At 46.4% G+C, this 14,026-nt stretch overlaps 1 protein-coding gene and 1 long non-coding RNA gene across 2 annotated transcripts in view; one reads left to right on the plus strand and one right to left on the minus strand.

The window, feature by feature from the left end:
• Window positions 1-9,254, minus strand: DYNLL2 (dynein light chain LC8-type 2). The gene is made up of 3 exons (XM_081272476.1): window positions 8,988-9,254; window positions 5,032-5,170; window positions 1-2,055 (listed from the first exon to the last, which is right to left on the minus strand). Exons 2-3 carry the CDS (start codon window positions 5,161-5,163, stop codon window positions 1,918-1,920), a joined length of 270 nt encoding a protein of 89 aa, XP_081128602.1. The 5' UTR covers window positions 5,164-5,170; window positions 8,988-9,254; the 3' UTR covers window positions 1-1,917.
• Window positions 6,792-14,026, plus strand: part of LOC308636773 — a 21,902-nt gene continuing 14,667 nt past the window's right edge. Inside the window, exon 1 of the long non-coding RNA XR_014019475.1 lies at window positions 6,792-8,863. This is a non-coding gene — a long non-coding RNA (uncharacterized lncRNA). The remainder of the gene's footprint in view (window positions 8,864-14,026) is intronic.

Consider the following 14,026-nt stretch of genomic DNA (forward strand, 5'->3'; position numbering starts at 1 on the left):
TCAGAGGTGCATCAATCGACCTTTAATGTCCAAAAGAGGCGTGGATGCAGAGCATAGGAGATGTGGCAGGGTTTTAGCCCCTGCTCCAGAAATGAGGGAGAGATGAACACAAACCAGACAGTTCCAACTGGCCACACAAAGTCTGGGAGGGCAGGGGAAAACAGATTTGGACATTCATTTAAAAAAAAAAAATTAAAAGCAAACAATTTTATATCAAAACTGAAGAGATATAGGGAACTCAGGCACCACCCCAGTTCCCACCCTCCCTTGCCAACATTAAAAAGAAAGCTCGGCACACTAGGGCTTAGGGAAGTCTGCCCCCCACTAGCCCCAAGAATTGACTGCAAACAAAAAAGAATGAGTTGGATTTCCCCAACCCCCCACAGTGTCAACCCTACACATGAGAGTTTTGAATGATTCATGAGAATCAGCAGCTTGATCAGCAATGACCACCCCACCCCTACCCCACTCCTATGTCATCAATACAAGATTTCCCTACATCCTTCCTGGAATCTCCTCCTACTCACAGGCCTTAGTTTACCTCCTGATATATGGGGCTTCATGACTGCAAGTCTTTAAGTTCCAATGAAGCCCTCTCAGCCTTTTATTACTTTCATTCCCACCTCCCACAAGAAGCTGCAACCATCCACAAAGTCACTTTCCCCCTCCACTGAGACCCAGCTCCAGGGCAGATGGCAGTATGGCTATCTTGCCCTAGGTGATCCTCCCAAAGCCTTCTTTCTCAAGGAGCAGACAGCCATAAGGCAAGCAGTCTCTGGGCTAGATGACACCTGTCTTCAACCCCACAACAGACACTCCAGAGGTTTTTAACATAAAGGCCCACTTAGAACTGTGCCTCCTACTTATACACCCTAGAGATTCCATCTGTCCTGTCCCTCCTCCCTCCCCTCTACCCCAATCCCATACATACACACACACACACACACACATACATACATACAAGCATACACACATACACAAACGAGAATCAAGGGAGACATTGATTTGGTTTGATTGCTAAGACCTAACTAAAGAACTACAGTCACCAGAAATTCCCTTACCAGCCAACTAACAGGCTGCTCTAAGAGAACTCCAGAGGAATGAGTAAACTGAGGGCTACGCAGGGAGCAGACAGGAAAGAACATAAAGAAAAAAAGAAATTCAAGCTAATCCTACCCACAACATCCTCCTAGTATGATCTCTGGCAAGAAGAATAAAATAAGGTAATCCACAAAGACACAGCCCTTACTTAGAAATCCTGACAAAGACAGCAAGACAAGTCTGCTCCCCACTCCCACACACCACAGACACATCACAGGGCCCCTAAAAGAACCCATCCCCACCCCACCCTCTGCCCCAAGCCAGAAAAAAAAAAAAAAATCACAGTTCAGTGGAATAGTCTCCCTGGTACTAGATCAATCCCCCCACCCTCCTTCCTATCCCTTTCCTTTCTCCTTGCCAATTCTAACACTGTCTTCCTGCAGCCTCCCTGGTCCTCTCAAAGAAGTACCCACCACCAGGAAGAGGCAGCTGCACAGTTTTAGTTCCACCTCCAGAGACCTATTTCTTTCCTCAGCCCTCCTCATCTTTTGGGATTTGTATTTTTATATAGGGAGAGAAAGAGAATAAGGAGGGATGGGAGAGATTTCCTAGTGCAATACAACCAAAAAAAAAAAAAAAAAAAAAAATTAAAGTCTTGAAAAATAAACATAAAGCAGCCTTCTTCCCCAGGCAACTAAACAGAAGGAAGTTTGGTTTTGTTTACTGCGACATACACATGAAATCGAGTATACAGTCCATGCAGTAGCACAGCCATTGGAGAGGACATCCTGATGCTGGCCCCAGTGCAAAACAGTCCCAGCAATGCTGCCTGCTTGCCATCGCTGCCGCCGCCACTGACACCTTCACCACGGCCACCTAGCCTGACTTGAAGAGGAGGATTGCAACTTGACCCAAGTAAAAATAGATGAAGTGCTTTGTCTCATGTGTGACGTAGCTGCCAAAATTTCGGCCCACGATACAGTGCCAGGTAGGATTATATTTCTTGTCAAATTCCTAAAAAAAAAAAAAAAAAAAAAAAGAATAAAAGGGGAAGAGAAGAAAGGTGATTAAGGTAGTTGGACGATGAGAAATCAGAATGGAAGTCTCTCCCTGCAACTCTAGTACCCATACATTTAGTTGTTACCACCTCCCCACCCCCAGCCTCAGCTCCTGAACCTCAGGAGCTCAGGTTCTAAGGTTGGCCAGGACACTCCTCCTCTCATCAATAATGGAACATCACAAAGGCTCCACTATTCCTCCCTATAGAGCCTTCTAGCACTTTACACTCTGATCATCTCTCCTCCTAGTTATCCTACACCCTTCACACCACTCCAAGCCCACCCTATGATTCTTCAATAAAATGATCAGAGGCTAGTGGAATGAAGGACCACTCCAGTGAAATACAGCATGGAAAATGAAGACTGGCTGCCCACTGCCTCACACGTTACTAAACCAGCTTTCCAAATGCCATAAACCAAGATATTAGAGCAAATGCGGACTGAAGGTCAGGAGTACTAGGAAGCAGTTTTATAAAATCAACATTAAAGGCAATCCTGTATGCCAAGCAACCGTGCAGGCTTGTACACCAAAAAAAAGACCTCAGCCATTAGATCAAGGTGATTTCCTCATTTCTATCAAGGAGCACAAAACCACCCAGGAAATCCCTAAGCTAATCAGAAGCAGCCCTCTCTCTACCCTGCGGCTGTCTGCCTAGATGTACCCTGACATGGCTGTGAAAGGGCAGTAGCCTTCTATCATGAAAGGATCAACGCTGCTAACCTTGGGGCTCTTCATCACACAGGGTGCTCAACATATAACCCGTTTGGCTTCTTCATAGCCTCCATACCATACAGGAAGTACTAAATACAGAGAGAACCCAAAGATACAGAAGACTGACTATAATTTTTTTAAATGGATGATCAGCATTGGGGAATAGATTTGGTACTTTCCAAGAAGTACTAAGGAAAAGAGAAAATCAAACCCAGCTTCAATCCTGAACTCTGTAATATGGGAAAGTCAGTTACTTCTCTGGGTCTCATTTTTATCATCAGCAAAACAAGAAAGCTGGATCAGATAATCTAAGGATTACTTTGGATACAAAGTTCTAGGATTCTGTTTTCTCTCCCTGGAAAGGCCATTAGTTAGCGAGGAACCAGCAACCCCATCTTGTTCTGCACCCGCTCAGGATCCATACACACAATCCAGAGTTTCCTCTTTTCATCCCACCCAAATCAGTAGGAAATCCATAGATTCTGTAAAATTCAAGGAAACCCTACCGACCGACCATATCCTACTGTTAGGAACCAGACTGCTACCACTTTCTTGGGATGCCAGAGCTAAGATTATCAAAGATTAGGACTATGCCTTCACTGGACACATGTTCTGGCTGGGAATCAGGGAACCCAGTTAGCCATTTCTTATTTTTAATGCTGGTGCCTCCTCACAGAGTTAACCATATCCTTCACCCATTCATTTAAGAAGTTTTCAGGGACCAAACCTATCACTCCAATACTAATCATCCATTTAAGAAATTATACAGTCATCCCTCCATATTTGTGGATTCTGCATCCATGGATTCAACAAACCGCAGATGGAAAATACTCAGAGAAAAAAAAATTACATCTGTCCTGAACATGTATACGTTTTTGTTCTTGTCATTATCTCCTACTAAACAATATAGTAAGAACAACTACTTACATAGCATTTACTTGTATATTAGCTATTAAAGTAACCTAGAGATGATTTAAGATATGTGTACATTATACACAAATACTATACCATTTTATATGAAGTGTGGATTTTGATATCTGACAGGGGTCCTGGATAAAATTTCCTACCAAAACTAAGGGATGACTACATATCAAGCCCATTCTTATTAGAGGGTGGGGCTGGGGATGTAGCTCAGTGGTAGAGCACTTGCCTTGCACATGTGAGGACCTGGGTTCAATCCTCAGCACACATAAAAATAAGAGAGAAAGAAAACTCCCTACATTGTGAGATTATAATACCCACTTTTTTGTTGTGTGTGTGCCAGGGACTGAACCCAGGGTGTTTAGCCACTGAGCCACATCTGCAGCCCTTTGTTTTTCATTTTGCGAAGGGTCTCTGCTAGATTGCTTAGGATCTCATTAAGATACTGAGGCTAGGCCTCAAAGTTCTAATCCTCCTGCCTCAGTCACTGGGATTACAGGTTTGTGCCACCATGTCTGGCTTTATAATACCCACTCTAAGTGATGAAGAGCTCTGAACATTTATTCATGATCATTCATTCAAATATTCTTAATCTTAATTTTGAATAGTTCTAAATTAAGGCAGTAATGCTTAATTCTGAAGCTTCTCTATATAGTTTTATTCTTCCCCAATGTCTTAGTCACCTAATTATCTCTACATGCCTAGTAGAGCTTCTGTTAAGAACTCCCTAGTGTGAGCTGGGTATGGTGGTGGCTGCTGCCTATAATCCCAGCTACTTGGGAAGCTGAGGCAGAAGGACCTCAAGTTCAAGGCCAGCTCAGATATGTAGCAAAACCTGATCTCAAAAATAAAACAAGGGCTGGGATTGTGGCTCAGCGGTAGAGTGCTCGCCTAGCATGAGCCAGACACTGGGTTTGATCCTCAGCACCACACAAAATAAAGGTATTGTGTCCAATTACAACTAAAAAAAAAATATTTAAAATTAATTAATTAATTAATTAAAACAAGAGTCAGGCACAGTGGTGCATGCCTATAATCCCAGAGACTAAAGAGGCCAAGGCAAAAAGATCCCAAGTTCAAGGGCAGCCTGGGAAACAATGAGGCCCTAAGAACTTATAAAACAAAAAACCTTCCTAAGGTGAATGCTTTGTCAATTCAATTCCCTCCCTAATTTGTCTGCTTCACAAGTTCCTAGGTTTTGTTTGCTTTGAATATCCTTATTTTCCTATGTCCTCAACTCTAGCCCTCTGTAGAGCCCAGCTCAGTTGCCATTTCAAACCCTTGGCTCTCCTGGTATACCTTCTTGATATAGGCAGCAATGTCCTTCTCTATGTTGTACTTCTCCATGGCCTGTGTGGCACAGTCAACGGCATCTTGTTGCATGTCCTCAGACATGTCTGCGTTCTTGATCACTGCCTTCCGGTCAGACATCGTGACACTGCAGAAGAAGCAGCAAAGGTAAGGGTGTTAACTCCATGCTGTGAACAATGACCATGAGCTTCTGGGTAGAGGGCTTCAGTGAGAAAGAAGTACAAAAGTGGGAATACAGAAAACACAGCAGAAACATAGTCCCAACCCATGATTTTTATCTTATATAAAATGAGGTTTTTCTAATTCTAACAGCCATCTATTTCTAGTATTCTATACAGTACTGACAACCAAACTGACATCACTTAGCTGTGTCTTGGCAAGCTACTTTATCTTTGTATTGCCATTTTTTGTAAAATGGGAACTGCAGATTATCCTGAGGATAAGCCAGATGGCATAACACTGGATAAGATCTTGATCTAATGACCATTATTACATCATTAGTATCATAGCAGAAAGAAGAGGGGCTAGGGCTGGGGATATGGCTCAGTGGGGTATAGCCTCTGCCTAGCATGTAAGGCCCTGAGTTAATCCCCAGCACTGGGGGGGGGGGGGGACAGTAAGGAAAAAGATGGACTAGAAACCAACAGTCCTGACTTTAAACCCTTGTATTCTTAGACAAGCTTTTCTGTATCATTACTTCTATTTCAACAATTAAGTTAGCTCTCTATAGTGGGAACTGTTATAAGAATTAACTAAGGTTTTATTAAGAGCATCTGATAACAGGAGTCTATACAGGGAGCTATCCATTCAGTCACCACCTGTTTTTGTATAATAAGTGATACAGGAACATGCTTACAATGGCAGAATTGAATAGTTCTGAGTGACTGTATGGTCTGCAAGACCCAAAATTTATTATCTGACCCTTCACCAAAATATATATATTACATACCAACCCCTGTTCTATACAAATGAAAAGGAGTACATTATAGGTCACCAATGCCCAGTGCAGTAGAGACAACAATAATCTTTTAAATACTTAGGGCTGACATGCCCCCTACCAAGAGGTAGAGAAGCTGGGTGGCAGTCTCAGATTAGGCTAGTCAACTCATTCCATCCTTCTCTCTGCTTCTCCCCTGTAATGTTCAATTTTTAAAGCTCAATTTTTTTCTTCTGGTTTGTTATTTTTCTTTTAAAAACCAATTTTTGAAAGCCTTGAATTTTAGACCCAGTTCTAAAATGATCCATCATTTCCTTAGATTTTTGCTTGCTTATGTAAAATTTATTCACTTATGCAAAAAATATTACCTACTAAGTGAAGTAAAAGGTATTGTGTTAGGGAGAGAATATCTTCTCTTAGAGAATACTGAGACTTTTCCCCTATTTAAAACATAGGATTGGCCCCCAAAAAACAAATGATGAATGTTTTCATTGTTATAAGGAGGCTTATTCATAGTGGGATAGGGAGGGGGCGAGCATGGGAGGAATAGACAAACTCTAGATAGGGCAGAGAGACTGGAGGGGAAGGAGGGGGCATAGGGTTATTAATGATGGTAGAATGTGATGAACATTATTATCCAAAGTACAGGTATGAAGACATGAATTGGTGTGAATATACTGTGTATACAGCCAGAGATATGAAAAGTTGTGTTATATATGTGTAATAAGAATCGTAATGCATTCACTGTCATATATAAATAAAAAACATTTAAGATCATAAAAAAATTAAAAAATAAAAAATAAATAAAACAGGATTGGGAAAAACCTGGAGATAGAGGATTGGAAAAAACAAATACCTAAGAAAGGTGAAGACCTGTTGTTATTTTAACAGACATGTTTCATATCCCTGCTAACTGGGCCATAACATTCATCATGTAGCAACCAGAGTTCAGGGCAGACATTGCATAGACCCTTCACAGAACGAGAGAAATCCCAAGAGGGCTGGCCAGGAGTTGCATGGCAGTCTATAGCATGCCAGGTTCTTTGCAGGAACAGGGAGGGATGAGCTGCAAAATTCTGCCCTCCTTGACCACAGTCCCATCACACAGAACAGAAACAATTTCCCTCATCCCACCCTTAAAAGTGTCTCTGGCCCAATCAAATGAATAAAAATGCTGTCAGTCTGGGCCTGTATGATACAAGGCTACAAAAGCAGCCTGCTTGCCTGCTGAAGAAGAGATCCCTGTGTTATCATTATAGGCCACTATGATCTGAGTCCACACTAGTCCGTAGGCTGGATGGGCTGAAAGGGAAAACAGAACTGTCAACCATTATTCAGCCTACAGAATGCACAGAATGCATGTATGCCAGCTGCCAGCCAAGAAGCCCTTAAGCCCCTGACCTCATCCAAGGCACACTTGTCTGGCACTTGGGTGGCAGTCTCAGATTAGGCCAGTCAAACTAAGCAGGGCTGGTTCCACCTCAGCAGACACTGGCAGAGCAAAGAGTTAGTAGATCACCCCTTCTACCCCCACACTTGAGAGAGAAAGTCAGAGCCTTAAGAAGTCTGTGAGTACCATAGACTGAAGAAAAGGTCAGGAAAACCCTGTTCAAGACCTGACTAGCCAAGTGACCTTGGGCAAACAAACATTTTCAATTCAAAAGCCAATGACTAAAATGAGATAAATAGGGTAACCTCAATGGGTTTTGAGCAAAAGTATGAGAGCAGCACTGGGAGAAGGTTCTGATATTAGAAGGCTTTTCTTACAAGAAATATAGTGTCACCTGGTGGCCTATTCCAGGTTACCACTCAGAAGGGGGCACTGTTTACAAATCCAGAGGTGGGGGTGGGGCCTGCTAAGAGACGTAGAAGATCAAGTATGAAACTGGCACCATTTTGCCAGCAAGCTCACCAGCTCCACTGCCTCATCCCAAAGTCCAAAGGAACAACTCTGTCAGTAATTAAAAGCCACTTTACTCCCCAGGAGAGAGCCTGCGGTTACATAATGTTAATCTTGTGACTACAATGCCTCGATTCTTCACCCCTGGCCCCTCAGGCAACTGAGAGGTAAGGCCCAGCCCCAACTAACCCTGTCCAAGGTGCCAGTGAGAAAAGGATAGGGAGATGCCCAGCCTACTCTCTCCTGAAGGAAAAATGAGAGAGACCTGGGCCTCCAGAGAAAGGGATGGCCAGAGGCCCCAAAACCAGCAGCCTCAGTCATGAATCGAGGGCTCCTTTGCAAAGGAAAGGGGCGCTCCTGGACAGCTCCCATCCTATCCCCGGTTTTACAACAAAAAACAAACAACAACAACAAAAAAAAAGGCTAAGTCCGAACGTCATGGATTGCTTTTCCCTTCCCCACTCGCCAACACACATAAAACGCTATTTCCTTCCTTCAAATCTTCCAAGGGGGCTGTACCTTCCACCATCCGGTTTCCCAGAGAGCGGGGCCCCGAGGGGCAGCACCTGGGAATGAGAAGGCACTGGTTCTACCCACCTCCGGCCCTCGCGGCCGAGCCAGGTCTGTAGGCCTCGGCCGGTCAGTCGCCCTCCCCCGCCCGGCCTGGAGCAGCGCCGGAGTGACTGGGCGTCCTCGCTGCAGGAAGGACGCCCCAGAGGGTGGCGGCGGCAGGAGGAGCCGCGTCACGCCGAAGCCCTCTCCCTGGCCCCAGACACTAGAGGCCTCAACGCAGCGCAGGGACACTCCCGGGGGGTGTGGGAGAGGCAACGCCGCAGCCTGGGGCCTCCAGTGGTGCCACGAGGGTCGCCAGGGCACAGAGTGGCGAAGCCGGCGCTGCGCAGACCGGGAAGGGCGCCGGGGGTGAGCGGAGTTGCTGAGCCGTACACCGAAGGCGGCGGGGCCACGGCGCTCCAGGCCTTGGGGTCAGGCTAGGGCGAGGAGGCCTGGGGCGAGGAGGCCGCAGGGCCTTGGCGGCCAAGGCTGGCGAGCTAAAACACGCACGCGACGGTCGCGGGCGCGGCGCCCAGGGTCCCACCCACCCCTCACCTTCACCGAGACGAGTCCTCACGGGCCCCGGGGGAGCAGCGATGGGCTGAGGCAGAGCGCGGGCACGGGCGATGTCCCCTGGGCTCCTCCTGCAGCAGCCGCCGCCGCCGCGATGTCCGGCTCCCGCAGCCCGGGGCCGAGCTCTCGCGCCGCCGTCCGCCTTTAGAGCTTCACCGGCCGCCCGCGCTCCGCCTCGCGCCGCCGGCCCGCCCGCCTGCTACGTGCTGGGGCCTCGCCGCTCCGCTTCGCTCTGCCGCTGAGCGAGGCCGACGCTCGGCCCCCGCTGAAATAGCGCCCCGCCCCCGCCCCCCCGCCGCGCGCGCTGCTGTCCGCGATCCCTATTGGCTGCGCCCGCCCGGCCCCGCACTGCGGGCTTCTCCCCGCGCCGCTCTCGCCCCACATCTTGTTTCCTCCCACAATGCCTCGGGGTGGAGGGAGGGGGAGTTGGGGAGAGTGGGGGCAGGGAACTGTGGCCTTAGGAAGAGGGGAAAAAAAGAATGCAGACCCCTCTGCTGGGGCTGGAGAGGCCAGGCCCGAAAAGGGCTGAAGGGGCCAGGCCCAAGAAAGGAGAAAAGGGAGGGGCGTAGAGACCCCAATCCCAAGGAGAAAAAAAGGAAGAGGGGGATGGAGATTTCAGACCCAGAGAGCAGATGGGAAGGAGCACAGATCTCAACCTTAGGAGAGACGGGGAGGAGATGAAGGCACCAGCCTCAAAAAGAGAGGACACCCCCGCCCCCTAAACCCTCCAAACCTGTGGGTAAGAGAGGAACAGCCAGCCTTATGAAAAATAAAGGCATAAGCAGGCGGGGGCTTCCCTCTCCTCACATTCTGAAAAGGTCTTTCCCTTCTCCAGCTCAGTCTTTGTTCTTGAGCCTGAAGGCCTTCAGACCTAACTCCCCAGCTGGGGCCTCAGCCCGTATTTATCTTTGAAGGCAATGGAGGCAGACCCTAAGCAAAATTGTGAATGGGCCGCTTTGTCTTGGGTACACAGGCCTATGCTGTCCTTGCAGGTTTGTGGCCTTGGGTTTCTTTGGGGATAGAGGTAAGAGGAAACCATGTGCTCCTGTCGGCCTGTCCCCACGGGTCCATTTAGACAGGACTAGAGGGGAATTGAACAGAGACTCCTAGAGGTGTAGACCAAAGCCTGTCAGTTGAGGAGTCTTAAAATTTATCAGCCTATCCATATTCTTCACTTTCTAGAGAAGGTTCCGAAAGGGTAGAGCCCTTGCCATATCCGTGCTAGTTAGGCTAAGTTTGGCTAGTAGACCAAAAAGTGGTGATTCTAGGCAGAAGCCCCTCTGCCTAGATGTGTACGTGTTTGTGCTGTTCATGCATATTGGTAGTGTTTCTGCCCTCCACTGTACCCCACTCACCCCCAGAAAAGACTCCCAGGAAATGTCTGCTTTTTCCTTTCCAGACCATTTCATACCGGAAACCCAAAGGGATGATAGTCTTTATTGGGAGCCAGGCATTTTGGCCAGAAGACAGTGGAGATTAGGAAGCTCCCAAGGATAGCTCTCATGCCCATCTTTTTCTCTTCCTGCTCCAAGCCACTGTCAGGAAGTCAGACTTGCTCTGGCCCTGGCCTGCTTTGATTGGGAACATTGTAAATTATGGGTTCATTATGGGTCAAGGGAAACCTGGAAGATCATCCCTTCCTGCCTCTGCTTTCTATAGCTCTGTCTTCTACTTTCAATCAGGGATTCCAGGCAAAGCCAGTGAGTGGTCTCCCCTCACAGGAAGGGTATTCTGATGTCAGCTTCTGTGTTAATGAATGGGGGGCGGGGCATACCAAGGAAGGGAGGAGAGGAGGAAGGATGATTTATATACTAAGTAGGCTTTTGCAGAACAAATCTTATGGGCTGCTTGGAGAAAGGGCTAGTACCCTCTTTCCCCAGTAGTCCTTAGCTTCCAGCCCTTTCCAAGTCTTGAAGGTCAAAACTGCTGTGTATGGTTATGCAGTCTGTTCACTACACAAGGGCATTCAACCAAGGAAGCAAGTGAGGACTAAGATACAGCCTACATTCCACTTGCTAAACTGTATGCTCTGGTACAGGCCGTTGTCCATCCAGAAGATGACTTTTTTCAAAGACTTTTTTGACAAAGGTGATTATGAGCCAGCAATTGTCCTTCAGATGCCAGGCTGCCAGGGCATAAATCCTTCTCTTCCCTATTCTCCTTCTCTGGAGTAGAGCAGGGAAAGAGCTCAGTTATGCCCAGTAAGGCTTGTAGTGGGATAGAAGTCAGGGAACAAAGAAATTCAGCTAACAGGAGTCAGAGCCAAGACTTGACTTTTCAGAAACGTGACTCTCAGTGTATGTATATAGGGAAGTAAACTCTATATAGAATATCAGGGAGATTTGTTAATAATAGTGTGGTTTATAGATAATATTAATTAACCTTTAAGGAAGCTCACTCTTTGCCAGGCTGTATTCTAAGTGTTTCAAAATCAGTGCAATAGAGTGAAACTATCATTTGAAGTGAAACTAACATCAGTTAGGACCCAGTGGAGGATTCACACCCAAGATGTCTTGTTTCCAGTGCTTACAATCTTAGTCATGACACTGTACCACCTCTGACAAATAGAAAAGTGAAAACCAGGGATTTGGCTCTTTATCTAAATCATTCCTGCACTTATTAAACTTATCTGATTCCAAAACCATGTTTTACCCAAACATTAACATCTCCAGGTACTACTATCCACAAGATATAATTTGGGAAACTGTGCCATAGTATTATTACTATTTAAGTAAAATGCTCCCTGACTAGGATTAATACTATGCAACATAGTAACTATATAAGTGATGTCAGCTTACCTTGGACATTTCTATTTGATGTGGCTCTTTGTGATTGCCCAGTTTTCTGTTGCCCAGATAGCAGATTGGTTTTAAAATTCAGAGAGGCCTGTTTTGGTCTCATTTGTGCCCCTTACAGTCTGTCTACTTCAATTTCAGGGTTCCCCGTGCACTGCACTTTGGTCACTGTTCAGAAGTTCACCCACATTTCTGGGTTTTGTCATGATCTGGACCCTAGGGATGCTCTTGTGCCCAGACCGCTCCACTGCGGGTCCCACCAGGCTCTTCCCTTACACGCATGCCTGGTGCTTAACGGCATTGTTGGTAGAGCCAGGCTGCCTTGATTCTAAACATTTCCCACTACTCACCAGTTGTGTGGATCTGGCCAAGCTAATTCAACATCTCAAAGTTTCATTTTCCTCATCCTCATTATTCATGTCTACTTCATAGAGTTAAGAAAAAATGCATGAAAACCCTTGGTACAGTGCCTGGTCCATATAAGTGATTAATAACTGCTAGCCATCATCAACATCACTCTCCCTTTCCGGTATTTCTTTTTTTTTTTTTTTTTTTTTAAAGAGAGAGTGAAAGAGGAGAGAGAGAGAGAGAGAGAATTTTTTAATATTTATTATTTTTTAGTTCTCGGCGGACACAACATCTTTGTTGGTATGTGGTGCTGAGGTTCGAACCCGGGCCGCACGCATGCCAGGCGAGCGCGCTACCGCTTGAGCCACATCCCCAGCCCCTTTCCGGTATTTCTTATCTGAGTTTACGGTGCCATGATTCACCCGTGCACAAGCCAGAAACCTGAGAGCCTCCCTGGATTTTTCTCTCTTACGCACCAAGTTTCCGCCAGCATCTACTCCGTGGCTGTTTTTCCCATCCTTGCCTTTTAGTCTCATTAAGAACACCTTGTATCAGGCACCCATCATCTCTTACACATTGTTCCCTGACTCCATGCTTGTCTCCTCCACCCCAAGTCTACACTGCAGCAATCTATTGAAAATATGGACCTCCTTGGGAAGTTTCCTCTTTGCTGGTTATAATAAAGTCTATGCTTTTCCCACAACTTACTCCCCGCCCCGGCATGCACCTGCCTTACTGCCTTAACTCCCCACACTTCCCATCTCACCCCTCCTGCTCTAGTAACACCACGGCCACCCGCCTATGTTTCCCCCGCACCCAGATTCCACACCTTTGTTCATGTGGTTCTTTCCCCTGTGAGGCTTGTGGCTTTCTTTCTTGGCCTACTTCTTTGTTTGGGTGTCATCTATGAAAACTTCCTGAACCCCAGGAGATTGCACATTCCTCTTCTGTACTCTGTAACTTCCAGGGCTTATCACTGCCCACTTTGTGTTAAAATTTTCAGTCTTCTGTCTGTCTACAGTTCTTTGCATGCAGGGATCACATCTTATTTATGAGTGGGCTGCCAGACCTTGAACAGTTCCTGAAACTTGGGAAGTTCTCTAAGCATGAGTTCAACTGGTCATGCCCACTAGTAGCTGAAAAACACAACTATTTCCTTCTCTGCCTTCACTCAGAGAATGGTGTCCAGACTCTTCTGCCTCTGTCAGAAACAGCAAGGCATGCTATTGCTCTCCCTGCCCAGAACAAATTGCCAGATAAATCATTACCATCCCTGGGGAAAGTCCAGCCCTGATTTCTGAACTGACCTCCTCCTCACACTCTCTTCTGGATATTTGACTGAAATCCTTCTAGGTAAATACAATCCAGTTCCAGCTGACTGGGTCATGCAGAGGAAAGAGACAGAAGTAATTTTGCCAACCTTTTAGTGGTTAACCTGTTTTCAAGGGCTCTGGAAAATTGAAGAGGGGTGGGAAGTGCTTACACTAACACTCCCATTTCAATGCAAACCCTGCTGCCAGTCCCCACACCTAGGAAGTAAGCAAGAGGACTAGAGCTGCTAGAAACTGCTCCAATTCTTTGCTGACTTCTTGCGAGGCCTTGCAAGTTTCCATCAGCAACTATTTTCCAAATCCAAAATATTGTCTGACTTTCTCACCAAACTCTGAAACCTGGAAGAGCCAGTAAATTCAACCATGTGGCTGCCAACAAGGGAAATAAGCCCTGGGACAGGGATTCAGAGCAAACCCAACCCCAGTTTACGCTATCATTTCACCTCCCAGAATGTGAATTCCTTTGTCTAGAAAATGTGGGACTGGATGGTCTAGAATGTCCCTGTCAGCCCCAAAGTCTTCGACACTTACCACAAAGGATACTTTT

Source organism: Spermophilus citellus (assembly GCF_964194105.1).
Source record: "Spermophilus citellus genome assembly, chromosome: 17".
Classification (NCBI taxonomy): domain Eukaryota; kingdom Metazoa; phylum Chordata; class Mammalia; order Rodentia; family Sciuridae; genus Spermophilus; species Spermophilus citellus.